The sequence below is a fragment of the Miniopterus natalensis genome, chromosome 12 (genome assembly GCF_054644295.1).
Source record: "Miniopterus natalensis isolate mMinNat1 chromosome 12, mMinNat1.hap1, whole genome shotgun sequence".
NCBI classification, from domain to species: Eukaryota; Metazoa; Chordata; class Mammalia; order Chiroptera; family Miniopteridae; genus Miniopterus; species Miniopterus natalensis.
This window is the reverse complement of record NC_142092.1, coordinates 14,087,022-14,103,990: the sequence shown is the minus strand read 5'-3', so window position 1 is coordinate 14,103,990 and position 16,969 is coordinate 14,087,022. Positions and strand designations below refer to the sequence as shown.

Below are 16,969 nucleotides of genomic sequence, written 5' to 3'. Positions count from 1 at the left end.
TAAAGCACCTAGTATGGTATCTATTGTGTAGCATATAATACACAATGTCAGCTTTCTTCCCTCTGTGGTATAGTCTCCGACCTGCTGGGAAGCCAGCTCCCTTCCTTTGTCACTCTCTTCTTAGCAACTATCATGATCCTGAACTTCTGCCATTACAGACTCATTTCTTTGGCTTTCTCTTCTAATAGTTCTCAGTGGGTAGTCACTTTAAGCTAATCTTGGGTTTTGTGTGCAAGCAAATCAATCAAATTGCCTTCTCTGTTGGGAGGTGAAGATCAGGGAACTAGAGTTAAGGACCTTGTTTGGTTCTGTCTTGGAGGATGTAGGCATTTGGTTGTGGGAGTGGGTGTGCAGCTCTTTGGGAAGCACGAGGGCAGAGGGAAACTTGGCGGGTGATTGAATCAGGAGAAGAACCCAGAAAGAGAAGGTGGCCTGGCTCCAAATACACATTCCTCTCACACCTGGTACATTTTCTGGCCCTGGATGAACATGGTCCAATTAGAGAGCACTCCTCTCTTGGGTAAAATGGGCAGGAAAGGTTAGAAGGCAGCATTGTAAGACTTGGGGGGATTTGTGACTTCTTTTCTGAGCATTCCCCATCTCTCTGTCCTGTACCCCTTTCAGCTTTTTGGTTGTCTCTCTTCATTGTCTTTCCTCCCTTGCCCTAATTGCTATCAAGCTTCAGGATTCTTCCAGGAACCTTCCTGCCAGGTTTGTAAATATTCCAAATTCCTTCACATTAAAGATTTGTCCCTTTACACTGCTACCCGGGCCCTGGGTAGACAGAGCTCAAAGGCTGGCCTTGCTGCCACCCTTTGTGTGACCATTGACCAGTCTCTTTCCTATGGCCTCAGTTTGCCCTTTATAAAGGATGAGGCTTGTACCAAGCACTATCTAAGAACCCTTCCAGTTTAAACAATCCTTTGTTTGGTGCTACCATGCTTCCTCCAGTCCTCCCTCACAGAATGGAGTATGCACGTGTGCTTTATATTTACCGAGGTCCCACTGTGTGGACTTTCTGTGTATTCCCTTGAAATAAAAGTTTCCTGCCAACTGACTGTAACTAATTCTAACTAGGACATGTGTTATTTATCCTGGATGGAAAATTTCTGGTGTTCGAAGGTGGGGAGAGGTTGCCATTTCCTCCAGTAGACAGACGGTCCTATTTGGCTGGGAGACAAGGGTGGGAAATGGGCATGTTCTTTGGGCAAACTCACTTGGCACAGGTCCTGGGTGAGAATAGTTTGTTGTTAGAGAGACTCAGCCTATACACATCATGGATGTCCTTGCCTAACTCCAAACTTCTAACTATACAATCAAAACTTAGCAACTTCTTTCAGTTATTTCCAGTCTTGTGTATTTGGTATCTTGTTAATTTGGCCCAATATCTTCTTGGGAGGAAACTTGAGGGTGAAGTTATTGCTCAGAGACTTACTACATATATCAAAGGAACATGGAGAACAGCCACCACAGCAAAAAGATTAGAGCATTGGAAGCATGCCTGGGAACCGGGCTTCTTCAGGGGAGCAAGAAGGCAAAGAAGATGCTAAAGATCCTTTATTACAGGATTGACACATAGAAATGGCTCCAGTGGTTCTTAGCATCCAATAAAAAGAAATCAATGTGAACTTTAGGATAAAATTAAGAAAGAACATTCTAGAAGTGAGTCCTATTAAACGCTTACTCCTTTTCAAAGCCCTCCTCAGTAGTATTTCTTGGGGGAAGACTTTTCTGTCTTCTCATATCCCTTTTTATTTGCCTGAGGAACTCCAACTCTCCTTCAGGCCAGATGTCACTTCCTCAGGGAGACTTGCCTGATCTACAAACCCTCCACCCACTTCAGCCAAGTCTGGTTAAGTTCATTATGATGCTCTTCCATAGACCTTGTAATTCTCTTCACAGCACCTATTAGGGTTCCAGTGTTGTATTTACTTATGTGCTTAGTTTTCCACGTCTGTCTTTCCACCTGTGCCTGTAAGCTGCATGAGGGTGGAGATCACATCTGTTTTATTCATTGTGTCTCCAGGGTCAAGAGCAGTACCTAGCACATGGAGGTACTCAATACGTGTGTTTAGTAAATGGATGAATGGACATATAAAGGACTTAATGAGAGGTTGTTTTTAACTAAAGAGACCTTTTCTTTCTGTACAGCACAAACAAACAACTGAAATCCAAATAATACCACCAAATATCCTGGAAAGTTTTGGATTTGTCTTTGCTTCTTTGGCTCATTACTTAGGGTTTTGATTCCAGAAATACTTTTGGCGAAAACCTTTTCAGTTCATTGCCAAACCCTTGATTTCAAAAATGTCTTTGGCCAAGGCAGTGCTCATCAGGTAGTGCCCAGTTTAAACATTTAAAACTTAAAAGATATCTACTTCTGTTATAAAGGGGGAATGACCAAGAACACCCTGGGGAAAATTTTAAACAGTCAACACCAGACGTCCATTCTGAAGCCTTGTGTCCTTATTTTAAACACACAGCAGTGAAACTCCACACACCACCACAATTCTCAGGTGATAAGAAGCACAATGAAATAGCCTCACTGTGCAATAATTTAACTTGCTTTTTCCTCTTAGCCTGCCAGCACTTTGAAGAGCAGGAAGCTGGGTTCACCAGAACTTGACTATGTGGAGCAGTGCTGAACTTGAATGTGGGAAGAGAGGGACAGCAGGCTGATTGCAATAAGCATGTTGTGCTGCAGTGAAATGTATTGTCATTGAGATTTATATTTAACCTTTCTTGTTTTTAATCTGTAAACAGAGTAGTTAAAAGTGATGACCTTTGAGGTTTTGTATGTTGTTATTTAAACAACCCCCCCCCCCCCAATGAAAACAATGTGAAGCCAAAATGTAAAAAAAACAGATGAAAGTTCAGCAGCTCACTGAGAGTATATATGGTTCGTGTGAGTGTCTGGAATCTACTGTTCACTTCACCTCCACCATTCTCAAAAAGTTTTTCAAAAATGAGAAATAACTCCTTGAAACACAGTTTGAAAAACACAGCTCTGCCTCTAATTTCTAATTTGATTTAGTTCTATTACATGGGTGGTGATTTAGGGCCACAATTATTTATATTACTATTTTTAAAGAATAATAGTTCCCTGCCTTAGTTAATGGGCCATTAGTAAAGGCAATATTGAATACAAGAAAATCTAAATGCAAATACAAGATTTAAACAACATTTTGAGTGCACCACAATGAGATTTAGTGAGAAAATGTTACCATAAAGATTAGATGCTGATCATAAAAAAATACAATTAACAAAACAGCACTGTAGGATATTGTTATGCCTCAATTGTGATGAACAATCATCTGTTACCTTGGCAGATGCCATGCCATGATGGCAAGTGTTTACTTGTGAACAAGACACATTTTATGCAAATATTGAAAAGTGTTTGCAAGATCTTTGCTAAGGAAAAACACTATCAGTCCCCCAAACTTGTAAGATGTATGAAACTTAGTATGCATCTTACTTTTACTTATAACAAACTCTTAGCTTTGATGATAGATATGTAAATTGAACTAATTAATGAATTTGATCAGAACCCTTCAGACTATGGTTGTGACAAAACAACTCAACGTGACTGGAGAGGATAATGCTGTCATGTAAGAAAAGGTATTAGGCACAGGGACTGTTGCTGGTGTGAGCCCAGATGGGATCTATCTTTTGGCAATTATTTTTAGGAAAATGTCCCTAATAGAATATCCCTTATGTGGCAGCAGCCATGCAATTGCAGTCATAGAGCCCTCTTAAGAAGCCACAGGCCACAGCCATACCCATTGCAATAGGGCCTCTACTCCTCCATTTTCTTTAAAAGGCTAAACGTGAGCCCCTCCTTTTTAACCCACGTTTTAACATTTTTTTCCAACATTGTGGAATGACATCATATTTCCTATTATTAGTCCAAAGAAGAGAGAAAGAAAAAATGCATTACTTGGATGCAATCCAAGGAAATTTGGAGAGGATGTCAGGGATAAATGTTGAGAGACATATATTTCTATGGCTCTTGATTCCCTTCCAAATGTGCCTTTTTAAGGGAAGGGCAATAACATTTACATTTTTACATTTAATTTTTGTGTGTAGGCAATATTCAAATGGTTTGAAAGCCAGCCTACGTATGTATACAATGAAAGGCCTCCCTTTCATCATTGTTCCCCAATCACCCAGCTCTCCCCTAATGTGTCACCCTTGTTCATAGGTTCATGTGGCACCTTCCAGAAATTCTTTAGGCATATACAGACAAGTACAAATATGGATTCTTGTTTTAGGGAAACTTAAGTTGACGATTTTTAAGATCTGTCCCAGGCATTTGGTAAGGATTTCTTCTCATATCCAAAGCTCACACACAAAATCCTCTTGGCACTTTATTGTAAATGGCATTACAAAGGACAGGGGACTCACTGGAGGAAGAGGGCCTCCTATAACTGGCATGCTGACTAGGGTGATAGTGCTGTCAAATCCAGACTCTTGGATGCACAATTTCCCTTTCTATCTCCAAAAGTAAAAAGACAGAGCTTGGAGGAGCAAAAGGAAAAAGAAACCATATCAATACCTAGAAACAATTGACAGATGAAGTGTGGTTGTCTTTTCAAATCAACTGCTTTTTCTATTATTTCCTAAAGTCATTAAATAAATCACGGCCAGTGCCAGTGCAGTTCAGCAAGTTCAGAGCAGATCCTTGGTTTGGCAAGTCACTCAGCTGGCCCTAGAAATGGGGCTGGATGGAACCAGAGCTGAAAGAATGACAGTTTCCTTCCTCTTGCTGACTGGCTCTGGGATGAGTGAGTGTAGCAGGCGAGGCTGTCCGCGGAGGCAGGGCTGGAGATGCATGTGGAAGGGGAGCTATGCTCGCGGCTATTTTGGGAGACTATAATTCTGCTAGGTGTAAAGCTCATTCTCTCTCACAACGTTTTTCTTATTGTAACCTCTGTCCCCTCTCTCAGGATCTTAAAGTTACCGTTGAGGCTGAAAGCAAGATAGGTGCTTCAGAGTCAGGCTTGGAAACCCACTCTAATCAAAATTTCCTCCCACAATCCCACGTATTGAGTTAACAGTACAAGAAAATAATGAAACTCTAACTCCCACTTACATTGAACTTTAACTTTTAGAAATTCTTCTTAATTAATCAGATAAAAATGTAACTCCTAGTAGGATCATCCTCAAAACCCCGCTGCATACATGGAACATTGGCAATTGCCATTAAAAATAAGTTGTGTGAGGAGTTTATGGCAGGCACAATGCCAATGCTTGGCATAAGTAGGGACTCAAAAAAAGGTCTGGAAAAGGGATACTGGTCAGACCCAAATGCTCAGCAACCATTTTGTATCACATTTTATAAGAACTGTAACATTTGCTTAAATTTTCCTCTATAAACTTGTTAATTATCAAAACTGTATTTTAAATATGGGCAAGAAAGTCAGTTTAGATTCAGGAGAACGCTTTCATTTTTAGCTCATTTTCTAGAAGTGAGAACCAAGTCAGTAGGCAGACATGAATCAGACACATTTGGAGTAAAAGTTGGCCATTCATCCACCCAACCATGCATCCAACAAATACTAAGTTCTCTATATGCTGAGACTAAGCAGGATATTCCTATATAAATCACTGTGAATAAAATCACTTCATTCCTCATCTTCATAAAACTTACTGTGTAGGGGAAGATAAAATAAAATAATCACAGATTATGGTAAACTGTATGAGACAGACAGCAAGCTGAATTAGAGGCTAATGGAGTGAGAACGTGGAGGCGTTATCGAGAAGGTAGCTAGAGAAGCACCTAGGAGAAAGGCGTGTAAGCTGAGGCCCAAAGGACCAGCAGAGGTTAGCTATGCAGAGAGTGCGGAATGGCGTTCCAGGCGCAGGGATCAGCACGCACAGACAGGCGGGAAAGGGCATGGTGTACCCAAGCACCTGAAAGACGCGTGAGGACTTGAATTTCAGCTCTGACCTCCACAGCTGGGGAAGACAGAGTAAGCTACTCAACCTTCTGAGCCTTTATTTCTTCACATTTAAAAATAAGATAATGGTGCATACTTTGAAGGGTTGTTGAGAAAATTTAATGAGTACTTAATGAGCTAACACGTAGCTTACTAGAATCACTTCACATCTACACAAAGGTCTCTGAGATTCCAGCTGGTCCTCGTCACCCAATGTGCTCGACCTCCTAATCGCGTAGACTTGGGAATCAACCATCACCGGAGCCAGAGAGCATCTTCTGTCTCTGGTATTTCCACATTCAGCAAGGAGAGAATAGGAAAAGATTCCATCTGTTCATCTCAGAAACGTTGGAAATTAAAACGGGGGGGGGGGGGGATTTTCTTTTTTTAAATGTGCTCCATCATTTATGGGATACGTTTTGAAGGTCAGGTAGGACTTTGTTTATACATTTGGGAAGGGTTGAGGCTTGGGCCTAGGTGTTCAGGAAACGGAATAAAGAGAACTGAAATAATAGTCATTGTGCACCCACCTATAGCAGACACAGAGCTTGGCAAGTTAGGGACTTTTTCTCATTTAAGCTTCACAAGGATCCTGCAAGATAGGTGTTTTTAAAAATGACACAAATGGAGCTCAGAGGGAATTGCAGATTCCACTTAGTCTCTGTCTTATCTTGTGGAATTTAATGCAGAATTGGGCAATTCTTTGACAATGATGAGAGTCACGAAGTGAACATACAGCGTACAGGGTTGGAACAGTAGGTTTACAGTTGTTTATGTGGAAAATAATACAGTAATTAATAACTAATACAAGAACAAACTCTGTATTACCTATATTCACAACTGTAAACCTACTTGTATATAGTCAATATATTTCTTTAGAATATTTTATTATGGCAGTACCACATTATCATTAATTAATTAATAATGAATGATCATTATTTATAATTAATGACAGTAATGTCATTATCATCAATTTATCTCAACTCAACAAGCATTGGCTGAATACCTCACTAATGTCCCAGACACTACAATGGGTAGAGATACATAGTGCACAGCTTGTTTTGGAGCATGGAAGAAAGCTGCCAGTCCATTGCAGCTAGGGTGCACAGTGGGGCAGGAGCGCTTAGGGGGGCTGAGGTGTTGCCATGGTGAAGAGTTTTGGATCCCATCCTATGGAAGATAGGCACCTGATCAGAGCAGCATTTAGGACTGCTCACACAGCCAGTTTTAGACAAGCACCAGATTATCCAGTGGGGCCGTGTTAATAACCTTCCTCATACTTCATGCTCCCTCTTTCCTTCTAGGAACAGTGGACGGTGCCATGGACCTGATCTTGATCAATTCCCTACCTCTTGTGTCTGATGCTGAAACATCCCTCACCTGCATTGCCTCCGGATGGCGCCCCCATGAGCCCCTCACCATAGGAAGAGACTTTGAAGCCTTAATGAACCAGCATCAGGATCCACTGGAAGTTACTCAAGATGTGACCAGAGAGTGGGCTAAAAAAGTCGTGTGGAAGAGGGAGAAGGCCAGTAAAATCAACGGTGCTTACTTCTGTGAAGGGCGAGTTCGAGGCGAGGCCATAAAGATACGCACCATGAAGATGCGCGAACAAGGTAACAAGGTAGTTGTGGGCATGTGAGGCTCGCCGAGGCGCACACACCTTTTCTTTTGGCAGCTGCTCACTCGGAGGCTGGGATGAGCTGCCTGAGCGCAGCTCGGAGACCTTGCCGGCCTCTTTCCAAGCATCGCTGTCTCTAGTACATCAAGCGTTAGAGATGAAAGACCGTCTGGGCCAACTCCCGCACGTTCAACCCCTTTCACTAGCCACTGTGCCTAGCTCATTACATGAAATGGAATGTATGTTCTACTAAGGGATCCACAGCCCTTATGGAAAAACGAACATGTTACCTGTATGTAATATAAAAGTCACAGCAATGAAGCCAACTGTGCACTGCCAGACTGTTGGCTATTTTGAGCTTTCCCACTGAATTTTTTATTTGATTCTTTATTTTTTTGGCTTTCCCCTGAGTATTCTTAACAGAAGCTAATGTTTTCAGGGGGAAAAATATAGTAGGGATAAAAAATTTAAAAGGGAAATGCCTATCAATAACTGAACCCAGGGGGTTACTGGTGTGTCAGTTATCTACTGCCACAAGAATGCTGTGTAACAACCACCGGCCATGGAGCCATGCAACAATAGCATTTATTGCTTGTGAGTCTGTCAGCTGGCTGATTAGGTGGCTCTGCTGATCTTGGCTGGGTTTTCTCACGTGTGTGGATGTTGGCTGATTGTCAGCTTATTAGACTGGCCTTGGCTGGGCCAGCTTGACTCGGTTTCACATGCATATGATCCTTTAGCAGGGTGACCTCAGTATGGTCTCATGGAGATGGCAAAAACCCGAGGGAACAAGTGGGAACACTTGAGACTTCTGGAAACCTCGTCTCAGTGTTGTTCACTCTCACTTATGCCTCATTTTATTGCTCAAAGCAAGTCACGTGCTGAGCCTACATCAGGTGGGAGGGCACTACCCAGTTAAATGGCAGAGTTATGGATACAGGGAGGGATGAAGAGCTGGGGCCATTTTTGCAGGCTGCCATTCTTGGAAAGAGATAGGATTTAATTTTAGAAGTCGAGTACCCAGACCCAGCTCACAGCACAGCAGGACTTTGCAGGAGGGTTTGAGAGGGAGGAGCATTACTCCTGGCTACGCCTCACAGGCAGTGATGTGGTGGAGCCTTTCTCCTCAAACAAGTGGGTCCTAAGCTAAGTTTTTAGGTCAGTCACCAAGCTGATGACAGCGGGAGGAGATGATGCTGTAAACACTCTAATGATTCTGTTCTGCCCTAAGGCTCCCAGGCCTGCACAGGCAGGTAGACTTCTGCATTTCCACTGAGGCCCCAGGGGATAAGATGCTCCTGGGGGAGACCACACTCTGAATAGCAAGGGTTTGGTAGGAACTAGTTGGGGTCCACCTGAGAACATTGCTTTGAATTGGCTAATGGTGGCCATTAAAAGATTTGAAGACAACAAGCTCAAAAGTGATAAAACCACTGTTTATTATAAATGAAGGAAAAGGTTTCTTAGAAAAATTGTAATGTTCCCTTTTGAATGACACCAGGGCGAGTGGGAAAAGTGCACAACAGACATTCCCAGGAATGCAGCTCTCCGGTGAGGGAAGAGAGGTTGAGCAAAGGGATGTGAGGTGTGCCAAAGCTATCATGGTGAAAAGTTGCCTCTATTATGTTCCACATGTGTCATTTGGGATTTCACTGTATAAAGAGTTATGTCCTTCTGCTGATGTTTCCACATTCTAAATGAAGATAATCTGAGGCTGGTGCCCAAATGGTTTCACAGGAATGAAATGTGAAACCACTGTGCCCTTTCTGGGATGTCCTGGGATTGTCCTTGATGATATATAAATAAGAACCTGTTGAGCATGTCACACCAGAACAATGGGAGTCCAAAACCCACTGTAATGATCCCTTCAAACTGAGAGTCCAGGTCAGCAGAGATAAAGGAGAGAGCAAATTCAGCAAAATGAGGCAACAGCAGGCTTGGGTAGTAAGAAACAGGTGAGAGAAGATGGCTTTTAGATTCAGATTCAGCTGAGCTTTCATTCTTCTTCCAATCTTACTAGCAGTGTGGGCTTAGGCGAAGTATTTAACCTCTGCAGGCCTTGTTTTTCATCACCTGTGACAACAATACCTTCAAAATTGTCTTAAGTTTTAAATAAGATGGCATAAGCAAGAAGCCAGTTCCCATGAGTGCATCTAAAATAAGATAGGAGTTACACGATAGATGTGTTCCTAAAAAGCTTGTGTAAAGTGAGGCATTGCAGAATAAGTTACACAGTGATAACAATAGCAGGTCGTAAATGGTGGGAATGGGGTTTGACGCCAAGCGATCTGATTTCAGAGCCGGTGTTTCTGACCACTGCACTACCCTTTGTATATCACTTTCAGTGTTAACCTCCCTTCTGAGCACTTGTTTTATAAAATACAACAACTCTAACTGAAACCCTGCAAGGCAATGCAAGGCATAGTGCAGAGGCATGGGAGCGGAAGTCGCCATACGTGGGTTTGAGCCCAGCTCTGCAAATGAATGATATGACCCAGGGCAAGTTACTTCATTGAAATCATAGTTTCCTCATTTGAACAAAAAATGAGGATAGAGATTGAACCACATACATTTGAAAATTAAATGATATCATCAACGTTATCTGGCTCACAGTCAATGTTCAATAATTATCATCATTATAGTGCCTTGGAATAAGCAATAATTTAGTGGGACTATTAATTTTCCCACTTAATTGTGGAAAATTTTAATATAATCTACTAACATGTAATTGTGGAGGTTTATACAAAATAGAAGAATAGGTAGTACTTTCCTGTATTTTAGTAATAACATCTCAGGCTGTTGAACTGATCCCATTTCTTTTGCTGACCATCCAGTGGCTGAAATATGGTGGAGGAAGGTGATATTATTTAGAGTGAATTAGGAAAACCTCCAAAACTCTGTCTTCCTGACAATATCAATTCCCTGGTACAACATCGTGGGAACCAAGAAGTGCCTGCCCAGGGGCACAGCAGGATAGCAAAAACATCAATATATTCCTGCTCACTGCTGACTTGTGCATCTGGGGAGGAAATGGAAAATCCATTTGAGATGTGCCAGAACACCGCTTAAATTGGCTTGTGTACTCCAAATGGCCAACCTGTTTTTATCAATGGCATCATGCAAAAAAGTCGAAAGCAGTTTATTCGGACCTTACTGGTGATTTCATTTGGGAGTAGGGAGGCAGATGTGAAGTTTGAGACGTTTTCACCTCCAAAGGTTGCATCAGAAGACACATAGGTGATTTTTCTTCCTATTTTCATTTGAGAAATAGCTTGACTTTAAGACCATCAAACTTTCCACACATGATTTGTGAAGCTGAGAGAGGTGAGCCATTTTTATCTAAATAACACAAATGAACATGTTAAAAGCATAAAGAAAATAGGGAAATTTGAAATCAGATTAATTCATTTATTCTTTTATTCCACAAGTATTCTTAAGCTTCTATTTGTGCCACACTGGGAGATGCAATGATAACACTCCTTGAATACTTACTATGTGCCCTAGCAATTTCATAGACATGACCATGCAATCCAGTCTTTACCAAATGCATATCTCACGAGGACTGTTATGACCCCATATTAATAGATGAGGCTTGTAGCAATCGTAACTTAGGTGCATTCACACACCTGGTTCCCAGTGTTGGCCCCGGGATGGTTAGCACAGGCCTGATCCCAGAGGCCAGGCCCTACCCACCACCTTGTGCTGCCTTCCAATGGCCCTGCCCTCCTGGAAGGTCAGTCCAGCGGGGGAGATACCCCAGGAGTGGCACTGTAGTGGGGTCACGCAGCTGTGACGACACTTAACCTGGATTCCAGGGATTGCTTAAGGCCCCTGGGAAAAGTGACATCTAAAGGAAGATGGAGTCCTGGCTGGTGTGGCTCAGTGGGTTGGAACATTGTCCCATATGCTGAAAGGTTGTGGGTTCGATTCCCTGTCAGGGAACATACCCAGGTTATGTGCTTGATCCCCAGTTGGAGCATGTGAGGGAGACAACTGATCAATGTTTCACTCTCATATTGATGTTTCTCTCTCTCTCTCCCTTCCTTCCTCTCCCTCTCCGATCCTCACTCTCTAAAATCAATTAAAAAAATAAAATAAATGAAAACTGAATGAGAAGGAGTTGGTGAGACATAGGGAAAAAGGAACAGAGGAGAAAGGAAGTTCACCGCTTAGACATGAGGACCTCACGGTCTGTTTGAAGAACCTCGTAGAGTTCGGAATGGCTGGGATCGCCACTGAGCGTGCAGGCCTGGAGCCTCATGAGTCTGCAGAGCTGGTGGTGTGGAACAAGTGTGGACGCCCGGAGATTGTGTCTTAACTTTCACACTTACCTAGTGTTAGGAGGCCTTGAGTAAGGGACTTAGTTACCCTTAACTCTACCTTCCACATCGGTAAACTGTGGCTATCCTGTTTGCACAGGGCTTTTGTGAAATTACACAAAATTATAATGGACATAAAAGTACATCATGAATCTTATAACTCCTGGTCCTTAATTATCATTAAAGGAGACAACTGAAATTGTTCTCAATTATTTTTCATCCATGAGAAACATTTTTGTTTATAACTTTTACCATCATCTGTTTTTTCCTCTCCAGCCCTTAAGGAACAAGTGGGTTGCATTTTTAGTTAAGTTCTGTCAATTAATGAGTTCATCCCATGGTTCTGCACTGCCCATCCTCTAACCCAGGCCTCAGCAACCTCATTTGTAAGATGAGGTGCTAGGACTTTAAGCCTTTTGAATTCTAACATTATATAACCTCTGAAATTTCTCCAATCCTGGCTCTCCCATGAACTTGCTGTGTGATCTTGGACAATTTATGTAACCCCTCTGTCCCTTAATCTCATTTGTAAAATTTGGATAATTGTAGTATCTATCTCACAGAGATATTATGAAAATTAAATATGTGTAAAGTCCTTAGCACAATGCCTGGTAGCAGTAGGCACTGTTAGAAGGAGCTTATTGTTTTCATGATCCAGTCAAGGCCCGTGGCATCAGTCTGTGTGCACCATGCAGAAGCTGGCTCCTGTGTCATTAGGAAGCCCAAGTGCAGTGCTCAGCAGAGAACAATCAGCCTAGAGAGATTGACCCGGGAGGTGACAGGCTGGGCAGCAGTGGGGTTCTGGTGTGACTGTGTTCCTACCTAAGGAAACAGAGCTTAAAGGGCACAAAGTCTGAAATAATAGCCACAGCGTGGGGAAAAGAAAAACTATATGGGAGCCGAGCATAGTGGGGAATCTTGATTCCTTTTCAGAAACAATGCTGGGTGAGAAGTCCCATGGTCAGCTAAACAGTCTTCACAGTGAGGGGCAGAAAACACAAACAAACCACAGAGAAAGGCACAACAGCATGAAATGGTCAGAAAAAAGTATCACAGGAGCCCCAGGAGCCCAGGAGCATGCCACAGAGAGCAAGAGCTATGCACGTGGGATTGCTAATTGCTTGTCCGTGTGAGAGGGAGCCCAGTGAAGTCCCTGCCCCAGTTCCCTGCCTGCCTTCCCCAATGGTTGGTTCATGTCGTCCTGTTGAGAAAGCTGCCACTCAAGTTTGTGTTACAAATGTCAGCACAGCAGTGCTGCCATTTATTTATGTTTGGGAAGGATACTGACTTCTAAGCACCTAGGGGTGTTTGGCATACATCACTTAATATTCCTAACAGCTTGTTAAGGTAAATATTTTTACTTCCAAATTACTGATGAGAAAACTGATGTTCAGAGGTTAAGTAACTTGCTCAAAGAGGCCCCGTGACAGAGGGTGGTCTCAAGCCCAGGACTCTCTTCTCCCAGGACTCACAGTGCCCCTTGATCTACACCATTCTCCCTCTGGGTTTGCCATGTCCCCATCTGCACCAAGGCATTTAGTGGGAGTCCTGGCAGGGCACCATTCCTGGGCCAGCGGGCACAACAAGCAGACAGGCCTAAAGCCCGGATCCTGAGCGTGGTTCAGAGGCATCTTCTGCCCTCACAGTGCAGCTCCCTGAGCGCTTGGTCAGCTTCTCAAGCTGCACATCCAAAGGCCACTTTATAGGGATTCCGACTTTAGGGTACAGGGTGCTTTGCTCTTGATTTCTAATTTGAGTGTGTTCCAATCAGAGAAATTTGTTCTACAGGATATTGATTCTCCATTATTTATGGAGATGTGCTTTGTGGCTTAATAGCGAGGAAATATGCTTCAAAATAACATGTATTCAGATACATGTTATGTACAGGGGTCCACAAATATCCAGATCTTTGTGTTATTCAAATCTATATATGTCCTTATGAATTTCTGGTCCGTTCGATTAATCAGTTTTTGACCGTTTCTACAATGTTTGTGGATCTGCCACTTTCTGTGTTTAATTCTGTCAGTGTTTTTTCCCTGGGTTTTGAAGCTCTGCTGTTAGGGGCGTATACAAGTTCAGGATCACTTAATACACTCGATTGGACTGTTTCTTTTTCTCATCATGTAAAGCCAAATTTTGTTTTACCTTCAGAATCATTTTTTCTTCTGTTATAAATATTGCAGTATCAGCTTCTTTTAGTTACTAGTGCAGTATATATTTTTCTATCCCTTCTCAGTCTTATAGGGCATTACACTTAATGTACAGTTCATGAAAAGAGCATATATTTACATATTTATATATATTTAATTTATTCTGAGGATCTCTCGCTTTTATCATGTATTTGGCATGATTTCTGCCACCCTGTGCTGTGATTTTTCTTTGTGATTGTTGTCTCCTTTTGTCACCTGTTTGCTTGCAGTCTTCCTGCCCTCCATATTTAGGAAAGCTATTTATTCTGTTTCTCTTCTTTTAGTGGTTATCCTTGCATTTTTTATGTTGGCTTAACTTACATGTCAATTATATTCAATAAGGCTGGAATTTAAAAATTGGCTTAACTTAAAGCCTAGAGTTAATCTCCTTCATTCTTGTAGTTGTGGCTCCCTGCAGATGATGGCGTGAGTTAAACCAAGGAGCTCAGGCAAAATTTTGTTCCAAGTTTAACACAGAGACAGAAGTTTCCAAAATGATTTTACAACCCAAATATACAATAACGTCTCCAGTTACATCGCAGTACTTCAGCCCCTTGACTATGTCAGCTCATATATAGATAATGAAAGGATAGAAGGCAAGATATTGGATCCCATCTTTGCCTTATTCCTCAATATTCCAATATTTACACCATTAATAATAAGGGCAGCGTTGTACTGGTTCCATCTGAAAAATGCTTGGGGCATTCTAAAGCAATAAGAATTCACTGGAGCAACAACAACCCAAAAGGACCAAGAGAAAAGCCATTTATTTGGAAAACACTTGACCATTCATATTCTATTCCACTTTGAGGAAATTTGCTAGCAATTGGAGAAGGGTGGCAGATTCATAGTTAATGTAGTTTATAGTTAATATCAGGTTTTAGTTTGGTAATAGATATTAATCAACACAAAATCCTCCCCTCCCCAGCTAGTTGCATGGAAAAGATGTACGTATGTATGTTGCGTGTACATATTTACACTTTTACAGAGGAAATAACCATTCCTTTCATCAGGTTCTTCAAAAAGATATAACCTTAAGGAAGGTTAAAAGCCATTAGCTACCACTGTTTGTAATATCATGAAAACCAGCTGACTCCTGCCCAGTGCCAGCCCTCACTGTCTGAAGTTCAAAGTTCAGTTGCTCCTGGAGAAAATATATGACCTTACCTTCTCATGTGTTTTCTCTCTTTTAAAAGCTTCCTTCCTACCAGCTACTTTAACTATGACTGTGGACAGGGGAGATAATGTGAGCATATCTTTCCAAAAGGTGTTGATTAAAGAAGAAGACGCAGTGATTTACAAAAACGGTGAGTCTGGGTTTTGTTTCCTTTCAGCACCGAGGAGTGAGACACCTGATAGCACACAACACAGTGGGTCATTATCTTAGTCGGGAGCAGATGTTTGAAGTAAAGCTACTACAAAGCAAGCTAATCAAGTTATGTGATGGAAGCTCTCTTAGGTGATGTGTTTGATGACTTAATCAAGTAAATTAGAGATTCATATACATATATGAATGTACAATATGAATTATAAATGCACAATAAATCCCATCATGATCTGATAAATGGGATTCCAAATCCTGCCATATCAAATGTTTGCTTGTTTGATTGCAAAGTTAAGAAGATGACCAATGTGAGCCTGGGAAGCGAACTGGCAATCGTTCTGGGACCTTAACTGTGCAATCTAGGGCCAACTACGGTTTGGTACCACTTGGTGGCAGCGGCCTGATCCAGCTGAAATATTGCTGGGGCCGATTCTGAGCTCTGCGGATGAATAGTACTTCCAGATTGGAGTAATGATTCTAGGTATCTTCTGGTTAATTGATTAGTTGGCAGGGTTACCTGCCATTTCCCGCCCAGATTTGCCTGTTCACTTCTCCCTGCAGAAGATAAGAGCTGTCGCCTACCCCCATCTCCCTGTGTTTGGCAGTAGACCCCATAGGCTGATAGCATCTCTGCTCTATCACCACACCTTTCTTGACGGCTGGAGTGCATTGAGCAGCTCAGCCCCTTCATTCCTCTCCCACATGCCATGTGCTAGAGCACATCTGCTGTCGGGTCATGGAAAGCTGAGCAAGCAGAGGAGCCAGATGAGACAGGAGTGTCTGAGTGACCCCTTAGTCTCTGCTTTTTTCCTTTGCCAGGCTCCTTCATCCATTCAGTGCCCCGGCACGAAGTTCCTGGCATTTTAGAAGTGCACCTGCCTCACGCTCAGCCCCAGGATGCTGGCGTGTACTCGGCCAGGTACATAGGAGGAAACCTCTTCACGTCGGCCTTCACCAGGCTCATAGTCCGGAGTAAGTGATCGATGGCGTGGTGGTTGGGATTTTTAGTTGCAAGTAAACTGACTCTGGCGACTTAAACAAAAACCAGGAATTGGTTGGTAGCATACTAAGGACTCTTAGAAAATTGATGGAAAAGCTGACAAGCAACTTTTCAGAAAAGATAGGCTCCAGGGAAGATCTGGGGTTCAGCACTGGAGGGGAAGAGTGGACTTTCTCTCTAGGATGCTACCAACTGTTACCCTAACTTAGCTTCAATGATGTGCCTTTTACTTTCAGTTTTGAATTCCCATGATAGAGTAAAATTGGTCTAACTTATGTCAGATGTCTATTCACCTAGACCAACAAGCTGTAGACAAGGGTGGAGCCACATACTACAGTGCAGGGACTAGGACCTCACGATTCAATAGCAGCGCCCTTCCCATATTCCCATAGAGAGGGGGGATCACAGTGAGCTGGGTAGTCCCCCTGATAGCTGTCCTACAGGGGGATGAGGTGGGCCTTCTGGGTTGATCTCATATCTGGTTAAACATTAAGTCTCCTATAAATTCCACACTTTCCTGATCATTTAACTCTCAAATGTGATTTCTATTTTCAGGTTTGAAAAATACAAGAGTTAG

General features: G+C 42.4%; 1 protein-coding gene across 1 annotated transcript in view; it reads left to right on the top strand.

Moving 5' to 3' along the window:
* TEK (TEK receptor tyrosine kinase) overlaps nucleotides 1–16,969 on the top strand; it is a 93,685-nt gene that overhangs the window by 32,501 nt on the left and 44,215 nt on the right. The window contains exons 2-4 of the mRNA XM_016220517.2: nucleotides 7,244–7,555; nucleotides 15,265–15,375; nucleotides 16,212–16,364. Of these exons, the coding sequence (XP_016076003.2) occupies nucleotides 7,244–7,555; nucleotides 15,265–15,375; nucleotides 16,212–16,364 (576 nt within the window). The remainder of the gene's footprint in view (nucleotides 1–7,243; nucleotides 7,556–15,264; nucleotides 15,376–16,211; nucleotides 16,365–16,969) is intronic.